At 34.6% G+C, this 20,415-nt stretch overlaps 1 protein-coding gene across 1 annotated transcript in view; it reads right to left on the reverse strand.

Moving 5' to 3' along the window:
• jef (major facilitator superfamily domain-containing protein 6 jef) overlaps positions 1–20,035 on the reverse strand; it is a 40,758-nt gene extending 20,723 nt beyond the window's left edge. The window contains exons 1-4 of the mRNA XM_011497861.1: positions 19,451–20,035; positions 19,093–19,325; positions 13,746–13,918; positions 3,369–3,490 (exon numbers count right to left, since the gene is read on the reverse strand). Of these exons, the coding sequence (XP_011496163.1) occupies positions 3,369–3,490; positions 13,746–13,918; positions 19,093–19,325; positions 19,451–19,863 (941 nt within the window). The 5' untranslated portion in view covers positions 19,864–20,035. The remainder of the gene's footprint in view (positions 1–3,368; positions 3,491–13,745; positions 13,919–19,092; positions 19,326–19,450) is intronic.
• Between the last annotated feature and the right edge of the window lie 380 nt (positions 20,036–20,415).

Genomic DNA, 20,415 nt, shown 5'->3' on the forward strand with positions numbered 1-20,415 from the left:
TGATGTCGACGGTTAGTTCGAGAGAGCGTAAGTGTGCCCTGTTTGTGCTAGCGGGCCTGTACGATGTCAAGGATTAGTTCGAGAGAGCGTAAGTGTGCCCAGTTTTGTCCTAACGGGCCTGTACGATGTCGAGAGGTTAGTTCGAGAGAGCGTAAGTGTACCATGGTTCTGCTAGCGGTCCTCTACGATGTCGAGGGATCAGTTCGAGAGAGCGTAAGTGTGCCCGATTAACTTTAGCGCGAGATGTGACATGTTTATTTATTAATATAAAGGTGTATCTGGTGAACTACAGGCAAGGTGCATTACTGCTGTATGATTGATGTCCCCTTTGATCACTATTCCATTGGCTTCACTGTAATCACTATCTAATTTGCCGATTTCTTGTTTTTATGCACGCGTGTATTCTTAAATATACTGCCGAAAATATGGCCACGCGTCGTCTTCACAGTATACATAATACTGAGCGACAGATACACTTGAGTGAACGCGAAGTGATATTATAAATGAGCCCTTTGAATACGCACACGAACCGAAGGATTGATCGTTCCGTGGCGGCTCTGCTGAAAATACCGATCGTTCCATGACAGTCCTGCTGACGGCAGGCCGAGACCCGTGTGCCATGGCTTCTACTGGTAGATGGTTAGATCGGTTCACTATAGTCGGTGTCACTGCTGTTGGGTCATGGCAAGATGTTAGCCGCAAGCGCAGTTGAGCGAGGGTCGTTCGGCAAGAGATGATTTTCAGCAAGAGAGCGAGGCGTGCCGCGTGCGTCCCTTATATAGCCACGCGGCGGCTCACTTAGCTGGCAACAAGGCTTCGTCGTTGTTGCACTAATTCTTACACGAGGCTTCGAAGGAAAAATCTAGAACCTTCGAAAATGTTCGACGAGAGAAAAGTAGGAGTAATAACCTTGGGTGATCTTATAGTATATTATATTTCGGGTCGTAAACTTGCTCGGAATTGTCGAGTTTTGCTTGTAAACATTCGCGCGAGTGCGCGTCCCGGTCTGCACGTGCGTACCAGTCTAAGCGCACATGCTGTACGCCGGACACCGCGTATGACCTTTCTTTTGTTTGAAATTCATGGGACTGCATCAATCCCGAACAGTAATGAATGACAATTATTCCCAAATATAGAACAATTACATTACAATTTTAATCTTGTAATATTGATATTTTAACAGTATTACGAAAGGTATTTAGTGGAAAATGTTTAAATACTTAGACTTTTTTAATTTTATAGTATCCATTTTAGGTACATGTGATAAAAATAACTACTGCTCAATTACCAGACAAGCAAGTTGAAAATATAAAGAAATACTTAAAATATTGTGATCGATATTTATTATGAAAAGAATAAAAAATTTTGGTTATATTTCAGAGTGATTATATTTCAAATCTATCATAATTGTAGAAGGCAGTTAGCAATTACAACCCACTTCAGTGCCAAGAATTTGGTATCAGAAATATTAAAATTAAAAAATTTTCTGATATTAACAATTGTTACGGATTGAAGCAGTTAATTAAAGGCGGAATACAAAAGTGGGAGAGGTATAAACACCTGCACGATGCGTTATAAACGCAATTCTGCGAATTTGGGAAATTTCACTACGCAGAATACCCGAATATTACATGATAATTCCGACTAACAATGTCGATGAACTCTCCAAGGCTGCACCCTAGTGACGTCATGATAATAATCGGCATAGTAACAGACACCGGTGCGCTACCAGTGTCGCAAGCTCGTACAAGAATATTTAAAGAGCATTGCTTGACGCGTTTCTCTCTTACTAGTTCAAACAAGCACTCTTCACGACAGGCTCGCTATTCTACTTATAATCGCCGTTACCACTGTAAGCAGCAACGCATCACGAACGTTCCTCACGACTACAACTATATCGGCTCTCATAGCCTACGTACGCAGCAACGCATCAAGGAAGTTCCTTACGACTACAACTACATCGGCTCCCAACGCCCACGTAAGCAGCAACGCATCAAGGACGCTCCTTACCACTACAACTACAACAGCTGCTGTCACCTACGTAAGCAGCAATGCACCACGGACGTTCATCACTACCACAAGTACATCTATTCTCACATCGATCTATACAGCGACGCATCACGAATGACACTCACAACCACAAGTATAAGGGCGGCCCAAAGCCCACGTAAGTAACGCACACTACCGACATTTACTCTACACCACGCGATCGAAACCCCCGCTCACTCAAGTAGTGACGCAACACGGACATCCTCCCCACCACAACGACAGCAGAGGCGCTCACGCTACACCGGCGGCAAGAGCAGTATTGTCCCACTTTCCCGTCGACCACTACAGCAATTCATCGTGCAAGGGGAAAGAATCGCGCCTCACTATACCGAGAGTACGCACACATATCCATCGTTACTTACCAATTGATGAAACATTCATCTATTTATTTACTCACACCTTAATTCAACCACCTATGACCATTGAATAATTGTTATATTTATAATATTTAATAAAGGGAAAGACAATAAACTCTAAAAGCAGTATTGAATAATTGCATTGCCCCATCCGCTTGCCAGCAACACATCCACCCACCATCACCAGGAGATGTTTTAGTCTGAGCCGAGACAACAATTATTCTGAACAATTAATCTGTGTAACGATTTTCTGATACTAACAATTATTCTCTAAAAGAGATAGTGGCTCTATATAATTAATAGTAGGTTGTATAACAGCATAGTTGTTATATGGAATAATTTATAGTATTATATATATGATCGGAAATTAGCTACAAGCAATATTGCTAAAGTTTATAAATGCATCAAATAGAAGGACAGATATATTTTTGGAACGTGTATAATTCTTATTATAAAATTTTTTAAATATTTTGTATTTTTCGGAAAAGTAATAATGTTAATTTAATAAGTGATATATTATCTTTACTATAATTTACATCGATTTTATAAATAATTTGTTTATAAATTAAAAATGACTTCTTTTTAATAACTTGTCAAATACATCTGTGAAAATAAATATATTCAATTACAATTAAGTACATATATAAAGTATTATGTCAGAACACTATGTGACGAAAATATGGTCACTGATATAATAGTAATATTAGAATTTTATGAACTATCGGTCTGAAAAAATTATAACTAATTGGAGCAACAACTACTTGGTCGTTATTATATATATAAAATTATATTCCGATAAGTAATATTTATAATATTAATTTGGATATTAAATTATTTTGTTTTAATATATGACATAATAATGACATATATTTTTTAAATATTATAGGTTGTAATATATATATGCTTATGTAAATTGAAAATATACACTTAAAAATATATTTTTATATTGCAATATTTTCTTACCTATCAGTATCTTCGCCAAGAAGTGTAATGACAGCCGAATCTGCCAAAGTAATCGCAGGGGCAGAGAAAAATTCTCCAACAACTACCAGTAATAATAGAAGGAAGAAGGTTTTCTGTATATCCTACATAGATATTAATATAATTACTTATAATCAAATTAATTTCTTTAAATACAAATCAATTCATAGGTCATTGGTATGAAAATAGTTACTAAAGTTCTTAAGTTCTAGAATTTCGTTTATAAATCGAATTATTACGAATGCCTTTAAGTGCAAGAAATCAAATATTTACATCTTTATGTAGTTATTTTGAAATATATATAACTCGATTTTTGATTGTAAATAAAATATAATTTTGCATTTAATAATTAAACATGTATAATTATGTAGCTAAATGAAAATAATTATATAAATTTTATACATATACTAAATATATTTTAAAACTTTTGGAAAATATTAAATTCAAATTTGTTTCAATTATAACTGTATTACTTTTATAATTATAAATTACAATTATAGATTATTTTAAAAGATTTTGCATAACAATCTTCTAATAAAAATATATATTCGAGATTCCGAAAATTATTCGAATGTTATCATTTCATTCATATCATATGGGAAAATACCTAACCGTTATCATTTCGGGGGAAAACTCCAACGGTTATATTTACTCGGAAATCCTCCAACGATTGTTGGAGGTCCGGAAAAACAAGTGCAAAATGGCCTCCGTTGTTTTTCGTACCACGACTGCATTCATTGTTTCAATAACCACAATCGCTACCTTATTGGCAGCTAACAAAGCTGCTGCTTGGATATTTAAGGCAAGCGCTAGTCAGCCATAAGATTCAGCTAAAACCGAGTCACTCGAGCAATCGCACACATTCTCAGCAGAGCCGCTACGGAAGGTACACTCAAGAGCTTCATACTAAGTAGAGTCTTATATACAGTGCACCAAGCACGAAGCTGTTTCAGGCCTTTCTCACCCTTTCACACCACAAGACAGCTTGGAGGAGACCAGCAAACAAGTTACCACTATGTGGTACTACACAAAGAAGTGTCAAGAGACTTACGATCTCTCACTTTTCAGTATAGTACTTCACGACCAAGCGTACTGCATGAGATACAGAAATTTTAGAACATGCAAAGGACTTTTTAGAACAATATTTTAGTTCAATTTAAAGGTCGATAAATAAAAATGTATTTATATAATTATTTAATCATTATGTGAGTTCTTATTCGGTTAGAATTTGAATTCCCTAATATTGTCGTTGATTATTTGTAATAAGCTAGTAATCAGTAATATTTTAAAACTTAAATTTTTAAAATTAGAAATATTCTAATTTTAATTTAATAGAAAATATCGGTATCTATACTGTAGAATACATTTTTATCAAAAATTCTTCTTACTTATTTTTTTTTTAATAATTTGTTATTATTTGAAAGATTATCTCAATATAAAGGTTTCAATTTATAACAACTCGGCATATTTTCATATTAAATTATATTAGCCAACATAGATATGGAAAGTATTATAATCCTCCAGTTATTTAATTAAGAATTTAATTAATACAAAACTTCAGTACAAATATAATAAATGTTATAAAGTATATGACTGTTAAAATATCTATCTAAACTTACATGAAAAATTTATTATTAATATATATAGATTTTTAATCTTATATGATGAAATAATGTAATAGCTAAACCATAAAGTACGTTATATTACATAAATAATTTGAGATGAGCTATACAGTCCCTCTACAATTTTATAATGTTAGAATCGAATCAAATAATCTTCCTAGCATTAAAAAACATTAAAAAATAGTTGACCACATTAGAGCGATTTTACTATTTTGCCAACGATGAACTGTCACCATACAATTGTTTAAAATTTATGTAATATATATCGATGTATACAACGGAATAACAAAATGTAATAAAAAACTTATGCCAAGGTCATCTCGGGGGTTGCACTATAAAATGACTTTCGTGCACTGGCATGGGAGAATCTAACAGAGCGATATGCAAACTCCCCACTATCAATCCAATCTCGTCTCAACCAACTCCTCTTCAACTCATCAACATTGAAAGATGAGGCAGAGTTGATAGAAGATCTAATTAGCGATGCCAATGACTTGTTAAAGAAAATTGCACCTATTAGACATCAAAATTGACAAATGGGACTGCTTAAACGTCCACCAAGTCACACAAAATCTCATCCAGTACACAAGAGGGCAGTGGAAAAGCTCACTAGACGACTTCGACTTCCACCCTAAGTTTGAGCAATTCAAAATATTTCTAATGTCTCGAGTGAGGGTTCTAGAGAACATAGAGGAACCCGCGGGATCAAAACGATCAGTCCGATCTCATTCACCGAAAAAGAGATCAGTGAGCTTAACAGTCGTCAGTAAAGATTGAATAAAAGAGCCCACAAGAAGACCAAAAGAATGACAAGACTACTGCCACCAAAAACATTTGTTGACCGTATGCCCAATGTTCAAAGAAATGTCGATAGCGGAGTAAAAGAGTTTCGTAAGTAACCGACACTTATGTTATGTCACAAACGGCATAATGCACTACTGAATGAAGAACAAATCATGAGTTCAACCAAAGCAAGTCACAGTTCACAGCACTCCACATAGACTATTATCATTAATAACCCGTTGCCCACTGCATTGGCCAAAATAAGTTCATCATCAACAACTTTACTTTAGCTCGACTTCTAATCTATACAGGCTCTGAAATCACGTTCGTCACAGAGGATCTAGTTAAGAAGCTCAATATACCTCATAAATTTTCCGCTGTCCTCACTCATGGAATTGGAGGATCTCTCTCAACTAAGGTACAAGGTGCTGTATCACTCACCCTTCAATCAAATCATTCTAACTCCTCGGTCACTGTTCAAGCTTACATCTTCAACATATTGACCACAATACTATCACCCTTCAAAAACTCAAGTCAGGCATGGCCGCATCTGAGAAGCTTAACACTAGCAGATCCAGAGTATCTTCCACCAAGACCGGTGGATATTGTTCTTGGAACAGACGCATGTGGACAGATAATAAGGTCTAATATCATCAAGTATTTTCCAACCATGCCAATAGCGCAATTGTCCATTTTTGGATGGCCAGTAATTGGACCTGTCAGCTTCACAAACACTTTGACGTAAGTACCGCTCTACACATCGACACAGGATGTAGAGGATACTTTGCAAGAAACATTGACAAGATTTTGGGTGCAAGAAGAAGTGACAAATGGCAATGATCGTTAATACACACTTGATGAACAGTGATGTGAGAACCACTTTAAAAAAATTCATTCACGTGAGCCAACAGGGAGATAGATCGTTAGGATCCCACTTAAAACATCTGTTGAGGTACTCGACGATTCTCACAACAATGCCCATCTCTGTCTACAAGTTTAATAAGACGATTCTTAAAAGATGAAAATTATCGTCAGCACTATCAACAATTCATGACGGAATATTAGGAACTTAAGCATAAGAAGAGAGTTTCTGCAGTGTCCCATCATTAAAATCAATACTATCTGCCACATCACGGCATACTGAAACCAGGTAGCACTACCACAAGATAACAGTGGTGTTCAACGTCTTCAGCGTTTCGACATCAGGATACTCGATCGATGATTTTATGTACACTGGAGCCAATTTGAATTCAAAAATTTCAGACGAGTTAATCTGAATTAGCCGGAATCGATATCTATTTGCTACAGACACGGCAAAAATGTATAGGCAGTTACGAATTCACAAGGACGACTGGGATCTGCAGAGAATCCTTTGGATCGACGAACAAACCATGGAAGTATCATACCATCTGATCACAGTTGCCTATGGCACGAGAGCCGCCCCATTCATAATAGTCTAAACATTGCTGCAACAGGTGGAAGACGAGGGAGAAAAATACCGTCTAACAGTGCTATCCATAACGCATGGCAGATATGTTGATGACATCTTTGGAGGTGCGGACACGCCGTAACAGTTAATCGAAACCGTACTGCAACTGCATAAACTCTGCATGGCGGGTGGTTTCATGCTGGCAAAATGGTACTCAACAAGACAAAGATCCTCACCGCTATTAAAGCAGACCAGAAACAGGAGTTATTAATAGCATTTGACGATTGCACAACCAAAATTCTCAGACGACAATGGAGTCCTCAAGAGGATCGATTTACTTTCTCAACAACAATGTTTTCACAAACTGACCGTCTCACCAAATGCACAATATTATTAGACATTGCAAAAAAACCATTAAATTTTGTTTTACCAATCATGATAAACGTAAAAATGATTTTCCAAAAATTGTGGTTACATACACTTAAATGGGATGACCCATTACCATGTCAGATCATTGCTCAGTGCCGTATCATTAAAAAAGATCTTTCAGAGTTGAACAAAATTGCGATACGTCGATGGTTTCATATAGAAAGCATATATACAGTAGAATTGCATGGCTTTTCTAATGCCTCACAATTGGCAATGGTAGCAGTCATATATCCTGTTATTTACAACACAAATAAGCCTAAAGTTGCTTTCGTGTGTCCTAAGACTAAGGTAGCCCCTCTAATGTGGCATACTATTCCAAGGTTGGAGTTGGCAGCGGCCCTACTGTTGTCAAAACTTATACTGTGCATCAGATCCAGACTGAATGTAAAGGTAAAGGCAACAATACTTGTGGTCGGATTCTCGGGTAACACTCACATGGATCAAGTTTTACGCATCGCGCTGAAAAGACTTTGTGAGAAACAGGCTTACTCAAATTCAGGAGATTACTTATATAAATACAGGAGGTTATTTCAGATGGAATTACGTTCCCGGGACATCGAATCCTGCAGATTGCGCATCCCAAGGACTAACGACAAATCAGCTCTAAAATCATCCACTATGGTGGACTGGATCATTCGTGGCCAACTCAGCCGACGTAGAGCGACAAGCAATGCAATCAGGAAGCTCGTCCTGGCATCTCATTAGTAGCAGCAGCTCACCAGCCGGTTTATCACTGGGACATTACAAGTACTCAACTCTTATTAAGTTATTGAGGATAATATCTCTATGTATCAGAGTTCTTGCACGTTTAAAGAGTAAGCACGAATCATCTCCAATCAACAAAATATATCAAGGGGACTTGGAAATTTCAAGGAATTTTTGGATAAAGGCAACTGTTCGAGAATGCAAGAACATTTTTTCTTTTTGTCAGTGCAATAAAACATCTGGCAAGTAACATCGTAAAATTTGTATTTGGATTTCAAAGCTTCGCTTGCTCAAAATTCTCACTCATTAGTGTCATAAAAAATCTGGAAAAACAATACCATAAACACGGGAAAACCTATAGTTTTGACATCTGCATTTTCGTTCCGCTCGGCAACTACATCAAGCATTACTGCAAGCGGACCTTCCTTCCCCTTCCCGCTGTCAACAAGTTGCAATGCTGTCACCAGATGTGTTAGCAATGCCCCCCCTTTCCGCTGCCTACATGTTGTCACATGCAGCAGCAGCAACGAGAGATCTACTCATCATGAAGACCCAGAGATGACTAGGCCCTTAATTAACTCCGAAGCCAAAAGAGGTGCTGACCTCGCACTATAAGGAAGGTGTCTCTGATTGGACAGAAAATAAGGGAAGGGGTTCACATCAAATTCACGGTTAGAAAATGTATTTAAGGGGCGCAATTTCCAATACTCATTTACTCTCGATACTTAACTCTCTTAATACTTATCACTCGTGATATTTAACTGTCTTGATATTTACTCTTGATAGTTTCTTTAGTAGTATTTTCGTGATATTACTCTTTTTCGAAGTGTCTCTCCTTTTTTTGATATCTCTTGCTTAGTAGTATATTTGATATCTCTCTGTTTTAGTAATACTCTCTCAATATATTAAAACCCTTGAGACATTTCATACTCAGTTAAATTTAGTGAAAGTCGATTTAACTCTATTGCGGGAAACGACTTACACTTTTTCGGATTGTCCATTAACACTGGTACTCGAACAGTAGTTACAAGCTCCGGAAGAACGACGATATAAGCCTGTATGTCCACTAACGCAGTTCAAGAAACGATCGTTACATGTTCCAAGGTAGCGATGACTGTTTACTATAGTGTACTGTTTACTGTAGGTAGTGTTTACTGCCAAGAAGACGTAGATTCTGACTGAGTGTCAAATATACATAAACTAACGAGTACAAACATTTCCTGAAAACTCACTGCAACCTAAAACTCTGCACGTGCGACAACAAGCAACAGGCGTGCGTGCGGACTCGGCTTTTGGGACAATGCTTGCATTGTTTCCAAGTGTGTCGCATCTAGTCGATCGCATCGGAAAAACGACCACGCCCAAGAGGACCCTTCATCTAGCCAAATTCCAGGAAAGGGAGAGGCGACCAAGTAGAGGTGACCAATAGTAAGGGCTTCCCACTTCCGACACTTTCCAGATTAGCACATTCGGGACTGAGTCCGGAAGGAAGTGGAAATGAAGGCGTGCATAATTCATCATGCTGCCCAAGGTCACTTCTGATTGGACAATTGAAAGAAGAAGGGGTCCCAAGTGGAACTGGGTCAGTGAACTATTTAAGAAGGAAAATGTACTGTCCCACCACTTCTCTTTCCAAATACTTCTTACAGTATAAGGACAAGTCACTACTTACTTCTTCCAAATACTTCTCACAGTTGAAGGATAAGTCACGACCTACTCTCACGGAGGAGGACCGGAGAGACAAGTCGTTTATCTAGCTGAATTTTAATAAGAAGTTCTTTATACGATTGTGAATTAGTGTACAGTTGAATTGATCTCATCAAGACGGGATTGCATAGGACCTGACCACTTGCAATCTCACTTGGAGATAAGGAAGAACTAAAGAGTTGCAACATTGCAAGGGAACGTCATAACAAGCCACCGAAGAGAGACTGGAAAATCACGATACACTGCAAGTAAGTCCTCACAGCTAGTACAGATTCTTGATTTCTCGGCTTATGTAGAAGACGGACGGATTAAAGTCCAACTACGGAAACTTCCCGGACATACTCTAGAACAAGATCAGCTAAAAAAGCCACAATGGCTTTTCAATCCCTCCAAATATAAATTGTTCCCACCACAGATAGCGCACAGCTTCGCATAACCTCCATTTAGGCTCTCTTACGATCTATATTTAGGGGCAACTGCACACGTGTTGAATTGACACACAATAATATTGTAATAATATTGTTTGATCAGAGCACTACAATAACCATAACCTCTTAGTGATAATATTCAATAGATTATAACCTTCAACACTACAAGATTATTAAGAAATATAAGGATCATTTGTAATTTCACCAAGGTTAATAATTCCCATTGGAAATAAAGTAAAATAAATGAATTAAACAGTAATAATGAAGACCTGTGTTAATTATTGAATCGATGCATTAACCCTTTACTTGCCCAGCAACCCCATACAACATCTAGTGAGTTTTTTTGTTCTAAGTTGATTTTTGCACGTTTGGCTGACGAGTCAGATCGTGGAATTATTTTCCGAACAAGTATCTACTAAAATAATTCTATATATTGAGATTCAGAGTATTACATCGACAAGTACTAAGAACGAGGAAGCTACTCTTAAAACGACAGTGCGGAATAAATTCCAGTACCGGTCGTCAAGTTTCGCGCCTGCCAGGGGCGTCTCATTTTAGTAACCCTCACCTTAGTTCAATCGGAAGCTTACGGAAGTAAGCAAAACCCAGCGCAAGTGTCGACAATCCAGTTTCGCGCCACTTTGGGATATCTTTCAATCTTAAAGCTGCATTCATAACCTCAACCACACACGTACTCGTTCAAAAGGCGCTAGTGTCGACGAACGAAACTTCGTGCCATTCATCATTCGTATTCAACAATCAAGCTACATAGATTATTGTACAGTTGTCTCCGCAACGCATCACTTCAATCCAAGAATTTAGTTCTACAAGTAATAATAGTAATACTAGTCAACCTTGTCATTAATAAATAACAGAATAAATAGCATATACTTCAGCCATATCTTTATTGTATTATTATAATATCCCTTCCACTTGTGACCTGTCATCGATACCACACAACACCCGTGGTTTCTGAGTTGTCAACGGCATCAAGTTGTATCCGTCGAACCGGCCTTGATAAAACAAGTCGGAACAACGAGTTGCATTTTGTACAGCAACTCAAGTTGCGTACTTTTCTCACGGACTCAAAATCCTGCAGTTCCAGTCAAACTTGCGTACTGCCCATGCATTTCACCGCCTGACCATGTACGTTAACACTCAAGGAATCATAAGAGTTGGAGGAAAACTAATGAGAGCTCCGGTAAAACAAGAAAACCAACACCATGCTTTACTGCCAGGACATTCACACTTAAAAATCTTATCATTGCTTATTCCCATCTGCGAACTCTTTACGGAGGTACCCAATTCACACTAGTATACACCCGTCAATAGTATTGGATTCTTCGTGGAAGGTTTTCAGTGAAATGTCACATCTTACGATGCATTATATGTGTCGCCAAAGGGGGGTCCGTGCTCATCAATTGATGGGCCAATTATCTCTTTCTCGACTCACGCCATCACAATCTTTCACCCATACAGGTGTTGACTATGCCCGCCCCTTAACCATTAAAACCTGGAAGGGGCGAGGTGCAAAAATGCACAGGGCATGGATTTGCATTTTTGTGTGTTTTGCTACATCTGCTGTACATCTCGAGGAGGTTAGCAGTTACACAGTAGGAAGATTTATTGCAGCATATCAAAGATTCTTAGCTCGCATAGGTGTTCTGGATACATTATACTCAGATTGTGGTACTATGTTCATTATTTCGAATGACAGCGGTCCCCACCTTGTAAATGGCATAAAGTAATCGACATTTATCCAGGCAAGGACGGGCTGACCAGAGTAGTCACATTAAAAACAGCGTCGACCACCACGGTAAGACAAATACATAAATTGACAGTATTACCAATTCCCGACAAAATGAAATAATAATCAATAGAATTGCTGATGGCTGGCGGAATGTTCGAGATTCGGAGAATCTCGAATAATATCATTTGGGAAAAAATCTCAACGACTGCTATTTCAAAGAAAAGCCTCAACAGTTATCATTTCAGGGAAATTATTTAACGGTCATAACTTCTAACAAAATTCTCCAACGGTAGTTGGTGATTCGCAAAAACCGGTATATCCGAAATTAGTGCACAGTCACCACCATTATTTCTCGCACAACATGAGATAAGCGCTACTCAGTTACGAGCCAGTCAGCCAAAAGTCATTCTCCAAGCCTAGTCAAGGAAGCAGTCGCAAGCCTACCCAATACTAGTGCAGCCATTGCACACATTCTCAGCAGAGCCGCTAAGGAAGGTACACTGAACAGGTTCATACTGTGCAGGTCTCTCTCATACTAAGTGCAGCTACGGAAGACCCTTCTTATACTACGTGCAGCTATCGCACACTAAGCAGACACACTAAGGAAAGCCGTTCTTATACTATGTGCAGCTGTCACACTAAGCAGAGACACTACGGAAGGCCCTCCTCATTCTTCCATACTACAAGACAGCTTAAAGGAGACCAGTAATCGAGTTACCACCATGTGTCATTACACGAAGAACTGTCAAGAGACTCACGACCTCTCGCTCTCAGTGTAGTATTTCACCACCAAGCGTACTGCATGAAGAGGATCCAGACTTATGACCTCCTACCTCTACATGTAGTGCATGCTGACACTACGTGGCAACAACTAAGAAATGACCGATTCTCATCGTCAATGTAGAATCATTATCTGTAGTTATAAAATAAACGAAACACCAACTACGAAAAGCAGACGTGTCAAATACTGATTTCAAGCGATACCTCCTTCACTTTCCCGAACTTTTCTCCCACCATTCCAACCGGTGGTCTTAGTGTAATACTAAACACAATCGAAAAAAGTTAGATCAGAAAGTCAGTTTAGTAATAAATTTAGTATAATTGTAGTATATTTATAACCATATAGATTATTTTATATACTATTTTCCTAAATAAAATTTGGAAAACTTTTTAGTACAAAAAATCTTTCCAGACGACTAAAAACATTTTCATTTAACTTGGTCGTATGTTTAATAGTATTGCAAAAACAAATTATTTGCAATAAATTATTTGTAATAATGTAGTATATTTCTTCAAAAACACATTTCTTTATAATAATATTTATGATAAAAGATATTGTAACATTTAACTGCAATAAAAGATAGTACTAAGTTATATTTCAATTCACATAAACTTTCCATTACGATGAATTGATCGTATTTCTATCAGGAATATTTATTGTATCATTATTACCGAACAAAGAGAAATATCTAATAATTCATTATACATTAATACATTATAACTTACTGGTAACCTATAGACAATTGAACTGAATATTGGCTTGACCCATCCTTTGTGATCACTATTATTATAATTAACAGCATAACTAACTGATATAGGACTTTGACCAGGAGAAGACGAGAGAATTTTTATACTTCGACGATGTCTTTGAAAATTGAATTTATTTATATTATATTGAACTGTATTTAAACCAGCTATTTTACTATTTTTTTTCTCAACAATTACATTTTCTTTTTTTTTATATGGATTTGAATTATTATTTTGGTTTTTATAATTAGTAAATAATAATTTTCGTAATCTTTTTTCTTTTAGTTTTAAAGTTGATAATCGTTTGGAAGAAAAAACATTTCTAGTTTTAAAAGTCATTTTTGTAGGAGTAAACTTTTTAATCACTACGAAATGTTTTTGTATTTGATATTTAGGCTTACCCTTTGAATTATTTATTATTGATGTTTGATTCTGTGGAAATAAAATATTTTAATCAGTTCACTATGTTAAATAGATAAATATAATAGTACATTTTATAAAAAAATATATTAAATAGGCTACATTTAATTTTTGTTATAACGATATAATTTTTTTTTAAATCAAATTTTTGTATTTTATTTTAATATGTTCGAGATTCAGAGAATCTTTTGAATGTTATCATTTGAGGAAAAATCCCAACGGCTATCGTTTCAAGGAAATTATTCAATGTTCAAAAGTTCTAAGAAAATTCGCCAACGGTCGGTGGGGGTTCGGAAAAGTCGGTACATTTAAAATAATACACGTGCATAATCACTTCTATTGGTCTTCGCACCACAGTTGCACGAGGCGCGCCAGTGGACTTTCAATCATTGACGCAGTCAATCATGTTATTCACCTATGAAGACTAATCGAACAGCAAAAGTACGCTCCACGATAGAAGGAAGACGCATCAATTCTCCTGTTCTGCAATTAAAACGTCTTGATCCTATCTCCTTCATATCCAGAAAACGCTACACGACACAAGACATACTCCGTCATCAGGAGAGTGTACAATCATTGCTGATTCCTGCAGACTGAGCAACAACTTATCACCATCAGCAAAGAGCATTCAGCATGGTGAACTACTCATCGCCGGATCAGATCAAGGCTACTGTATCACTGTGAGTAAACAAAGTCTGTGCTTAATTATTGCCAGTCCTTAAAAGACTCGTATAGCGCTAATCTAAACATAGCAAACCCATACTCTTCTGAGTATACTTAATTATTGCCAGTCTTTACACAACTAGCGTGTCGCTATTATTAATAGCACAAATCACACTCACTAATAAGGAGTGTGTATAATCAGTTGCTGATCTTTACAAAATCAACAACAAAGCATCATCATCAAGAAGCATCTCGAGTATATAACTTAATCAACACAAGATCAGTTCGAAGCAACTGTAGCGACGTGATTGAATATAGTGTATACCTTTCCATAACATATATATCCAACCAAACAATAGTGTAACTGTAAAAAAACCATATTTTTAGAAGAAGCGCATACTGTATTTCTACAGCCCTTCCACTTAACTCCTTCCCAAGCTAAGGCGGGCGGTAAATTAAAGCTTTCGAAACATTGGCAGTTCGAGCCACGAAATCAGACATGAAATATATGAATGATTTGTTTGTAATCATAAAGAAAATTAAATGACTTTAAAAACAAAATTAAGCATTTCACCAAAATTATGTAACGAATAATAAGTTAACATAAAAAATATTTTTAAATATTTGTATAATTTAAGTTACTTCACAGTTTATCGAATAATAATATGTAATATATATTATTAGTTCACTATTGAATATTTATGTGACACTGAGTCGTCGAAATTGCGAGAACTCTTCTCAAGTTGTTAAATATCTGGTAAACCCAAGTCATTAAACATCTGGAAAACAAGTCGCAACATTTCAGGAAACCCTGGCCATTAAACATGTGGAATACAAATGATTAAATATCTGAAAAACCCAGCTCATTAGACATCCGGAAATAGTCGTTACATCGAAAATTTTAAATCTAACGGTACACAATCGCATCCACTGTCGTTAAGTCTAGTCATACTGTCGCTTGGATAAGCCAAGCGAGGGCGCTTCAGTCAGGGTTTCCTCTTGGCAGGAAAGTCACGAGAAGACTACTCTCCTTGATTGAAGGCACACAAAGATGCTCAAAAGGCGCTTTAAGTAAACCCGCCGCCGCTAATAAACTCTGATTGGAGAAGCCAAGAAAGGGGCGTTCCTGAGCGGACGCCGTGGTCAGCGGAATGCATTTAAGGAAAATAGCCACAGGACAGGACCCACTCACTAACTTTAGTGGGTCATCCAGGAATGAAGAAATCATCTCTTGCGGGGGGACGCTGCAGAAGACGGGTCCCCCTTAACAGAAGCGATGAAAAAGTCGTTTTCTCTTACGTGGGACGCCACTGAGGACGAACTCACTCACTAACTCAAGATGGAGTCGTAAAGAAGAAGGAAGAAAGAAGCTCTCTCGGCAGAGTTGGCAGTTATGTCCTTGGTGCTACCGCATAGCAGTTCAAGATGCCATAGCCACCTTTCTCTGAATAGAATTCAAGGATCCTGTGGCAAATCACAGGTCTCATACCAGAGGCCATAGCCACCTATCACTCACCAGAGTTGACTTCAAGGGTCCAGTGCCAACGAGCACCTTCTCAAGGGGGAGACCACAATCAAGTAATCACCACGTGGCACTACACGAAGAAGTTTACTACAAGAAGAGATTTATGACCTCTTACTTCTAAGTGTAATAATTTACCACTAAGTGCACAATGTCAAAAGGATCTAGAGATTTATGACCTCGTACCTTTACATGTATTACATGCTAACACCACGGGGCAACCTCCACGGACCTGCATGATCTCAACGATTCTTAACACCAACTTAGAATCATTACAGTATAGTTTGTAAAGTAAAATGCAATAAACAGCACGAAAAGCAGATGTGTTAAATATTGTATTAATGCGTTACCCCTTCTGCTTGCTCGCACTTTTTCTCCTACCAGGCAACTGGTGATCTTAGTCTAATTCTAGACAGTATCAAAGATGCTAGAAGATTATTAACTTTAAAATTATTTACTATCTATAAAATATATATTATTATCATATTAAATATTTAAATATTTTTTTTAAGTACACGCTTCTTTATAGTCCAAATTTTATGCTTTTTTACTGATCGCATAGATTTATTTTCACTTACATTTCTTCTTTTACTTTATTATATTTTTAGAAATCTATTTCTTTGTTATTATTATTTATCATGGAATCTGACATTGTGTATAATGTAGTCATAATTTACCTGAACTAATAAATAATAGAATACCACCGAAATAGTATTAGTAAATATCATAGTAGCAAATATCAATAGAATGAGATTATTGACTTATACACATGATTTGCTTATAATTATTACAATTTTTTACAGTTTTGTAACAAAACTAACAAGAAAGTTAACTTAATATTTCATTATAAAACGATACTAGAATATTTCATTTATTTAAAATATAAATAGTATCCGAAGTTAAATTGAGAAAATGAATAGAAAAATTAAATAAATTATGCTAAGTACAGTATTTTTCATTTCAGGAATAAAAAAGAATATGATACGTAAATAAGCTAATAACAAAAATTATATACGTTCCGTTAAATTTAAAAATTTAGGATGAGTGTTTAATTGAAGTAATTGCACAGCATATTGACAAAAATAATTTCACTTTAAAGTGAGGAACGTGTATAGTAACTGATTCAGTATAGTTATTAGTAATGTAAATAGGAAGTATAAGATATAGTGTAAATGATGCAATTTTCTAATTAGCTTAATAGTGAAAAACTTATCGATGCGTACGGCAGTCTCGAAACTTTTGGGAATATATAAATTACAAAAGAAATGTCGATAATGGTGAATAAAATTAATAATAAAGCATATTTTTATTATCATTACAATAAAAAAAATTAAGTAAACCAAGAAACCACAATAAAAGATCCAGTAACAGACATTCCAGAAAAGCAGATATCACACTCTAATTAGTAAAGATCCGTTTAAAGAAAAATTGTCAATGAAATTTTTTTAGTATTATTCTAATGTCGCAAAATTAGTTCAATGATGAACTATAATAAAATATATAATAAGTAGTTGATGATAAAATACTATTATTTTATATTTCATTTTCCATAAACCATTATTAGACAGCCGATATACTTCTGCAAATTAGTAAATTTCTTGTAATGCAATCTTTTCAGATATTCATTTTCTCGTTATAAATAATTAATTGTAATATAATATTACAATCCCTAGCAACTGTAATTTAAAATATTATTAATTCTTTATATTACTAAGATTAATTTATTGTACATAAATCAAAAATAACAATTTAACAATATATTATATAATTAAGTTAGTGTATTAAATTTTTTTTTCATATAAAAGTTTATAAGTCTTTTATACTTATAAATATGTGAGTCACAGTAAAATTTGTTTCAAAACTTATATATTTTAATCCGTAAAAAACTTAATTGTATATATGAAAACAAAAAAAATTTTTACTAAATTTCAAATTAAATAACAAAAAATTAAATATGTTTATAATTTATTTCATAGATTAAATCAATAATAAATGATTGAATTATTTTGTAGTATTCACTTTTCAGAAATTTATAACTGTATTTACTACAATATCATAATAAGTATTATATTTGTTTAAATATATATTTATTTAAAATCATAATTAATTTTATGTATTAAATTAATCCCTTGATTAGTATATTTATAAATTATCAAATGATTATACAGTTGCTTGTAATTATTAATATGGCACTAAATTAAATCTATCACAACACATATGCAGTCAAAAATACTTATTAAACAAACTGTTTATATAACTCAATTTTAAGAATCAATTATAATCAATGTAAGGATAATTTGAAAAATTATTTCTATAATCTATTTAAATTATATTATTAATGCTATAATTAAAAAATACAGATTCATTTGAAATTGTTATTAAATTCATCTATTTAATATTAAAAATAAAGTGTAAGATATAATGTCGAGAAAAAAATAAAAAAGGAATAATCCTACAAAATAATATTTAGAATACAGGAAATATTGTAATATTAGACTTATAAGAAAATTAATAAATTGTTAATAAATAAACAACTAAAAGTAAATAGAATACTCACTTTTAAAACATTTTTGTACTGAAATATACTATCTATTACATTGTTTCTAATTAATGTATTGAGATCAATTTTTTGACTACTGTGAAGCATAATTTTATTGCTAAATAGATTATTATTTAATATCTCTCTTTTATTTCGATAGATATTATTCAATTGTTCAAAGCTATGGTATATTTTATTTTTTAAATCCTTCATATTTGAAAAATTTCCATTTAAGTTATCAAATGTTACAGATCTTTTCTGAATCCTTTGATCTGAATCAGGTATGTATAAATAATTTGTATGATTCTTATAAATCATACATGATGTAGCCGGTGGCTGAATAAAACCAAGAGGTAGTGTAAAAATAATCCAAGAAGATAATGATGCTAGAAGAATTAGCTTGCCTTTTTTCCATCTGTTATATAAAAATTGTTATTACATAAAGGCAGACATATAATAATACGTAGTATAAATATTATTTCTGTATTATCTTAAATATTTATGGCAAAATTAAATTTTTAATAATATTAAATTACTAACCTATCAGCCCAAGATCCCCAAAAAGGAGCACTTAGGAATTCAATAAAAGGTCTGAGTCCTATAAGTAAGCCACATTGACTAGCATTCATGCCCATTTGCTTAAAATAGACACCCATTAGTGGGAAAAGAGAACCAAATGCCGAATAGAAAAAAAAATAAAATGTTTTGACTGTGAGAAGTTCTTGATCAACTGTGCCAAAGAGAGATTCGATAAAGTCATTTTTACCACGGATCTTGTGCGTTGCTTCTTTAGCTTCTGGATAAAGATTCGGATCAACATTACCTGCAGCTTTAGGATCCACTATAGGTCGGGCCTCGTGTACTTGAGGTATATTTCGACTTTTAATTTCTTTACTTTCAATAAGGGATGTCTCTACCTTGAAATCAGTGTTTTCCTTCACGTAATATTGCATAATTCTAAATAGCTGCTAATAGTGTAAAGTCTATTTTCTTAAATAAAATATTATTTATTTTATTCTTACTAATACCGTAATAAATATGGGTGATAATCGTTTTAAAACTTAAGTTGTTAGTTAAACTCCAAATCAATGGATCAACATACAACAGCTTATTCTTCTATACAATCAATAATCAGACTACTGCGCGCGCGCACGATACATTCATGTCTTGTAATAACATCCTAACTCTGGTTCCTAGAGTAGATCATATTATATTTTTCATTATTTTTATGTATTTTAAGATATTTTATAAAAACCTTTATATTATATTAATATTATTTATATATTTTACATTACGCTAAAAATTTTAATAAAACAATATTTTAAACAACATTTATTATGTTCTATAGATTATTTAATATATTTTTAATTTCTATTTATCCAGTTAGAAAACAAAATAGAAAAATTTAAATTTATATATTAAAATTATATAATAAAATTAATTTTGTTTTTAGAACAGTTAATTTATAATTTATAAATATAATTAAAATATTTATTATTAATTAT

This window comes from Ceratosolen solmsi, unplaced genomic scaffold (genome assembly GCF_000503995.2).
Source record: "Ceratosolen solmsi marchali unplaced genomic scaffold, CerSol_1.0 scaffold47, whole genome shotgun sequence".
Classification (NCBI taxonomy): Eukaryota; Metazoa; Arthropoda; class Insecta; order Hymenoptera; family Agaonidae; genus Ceratosolen; species Ceratosolen solmsi.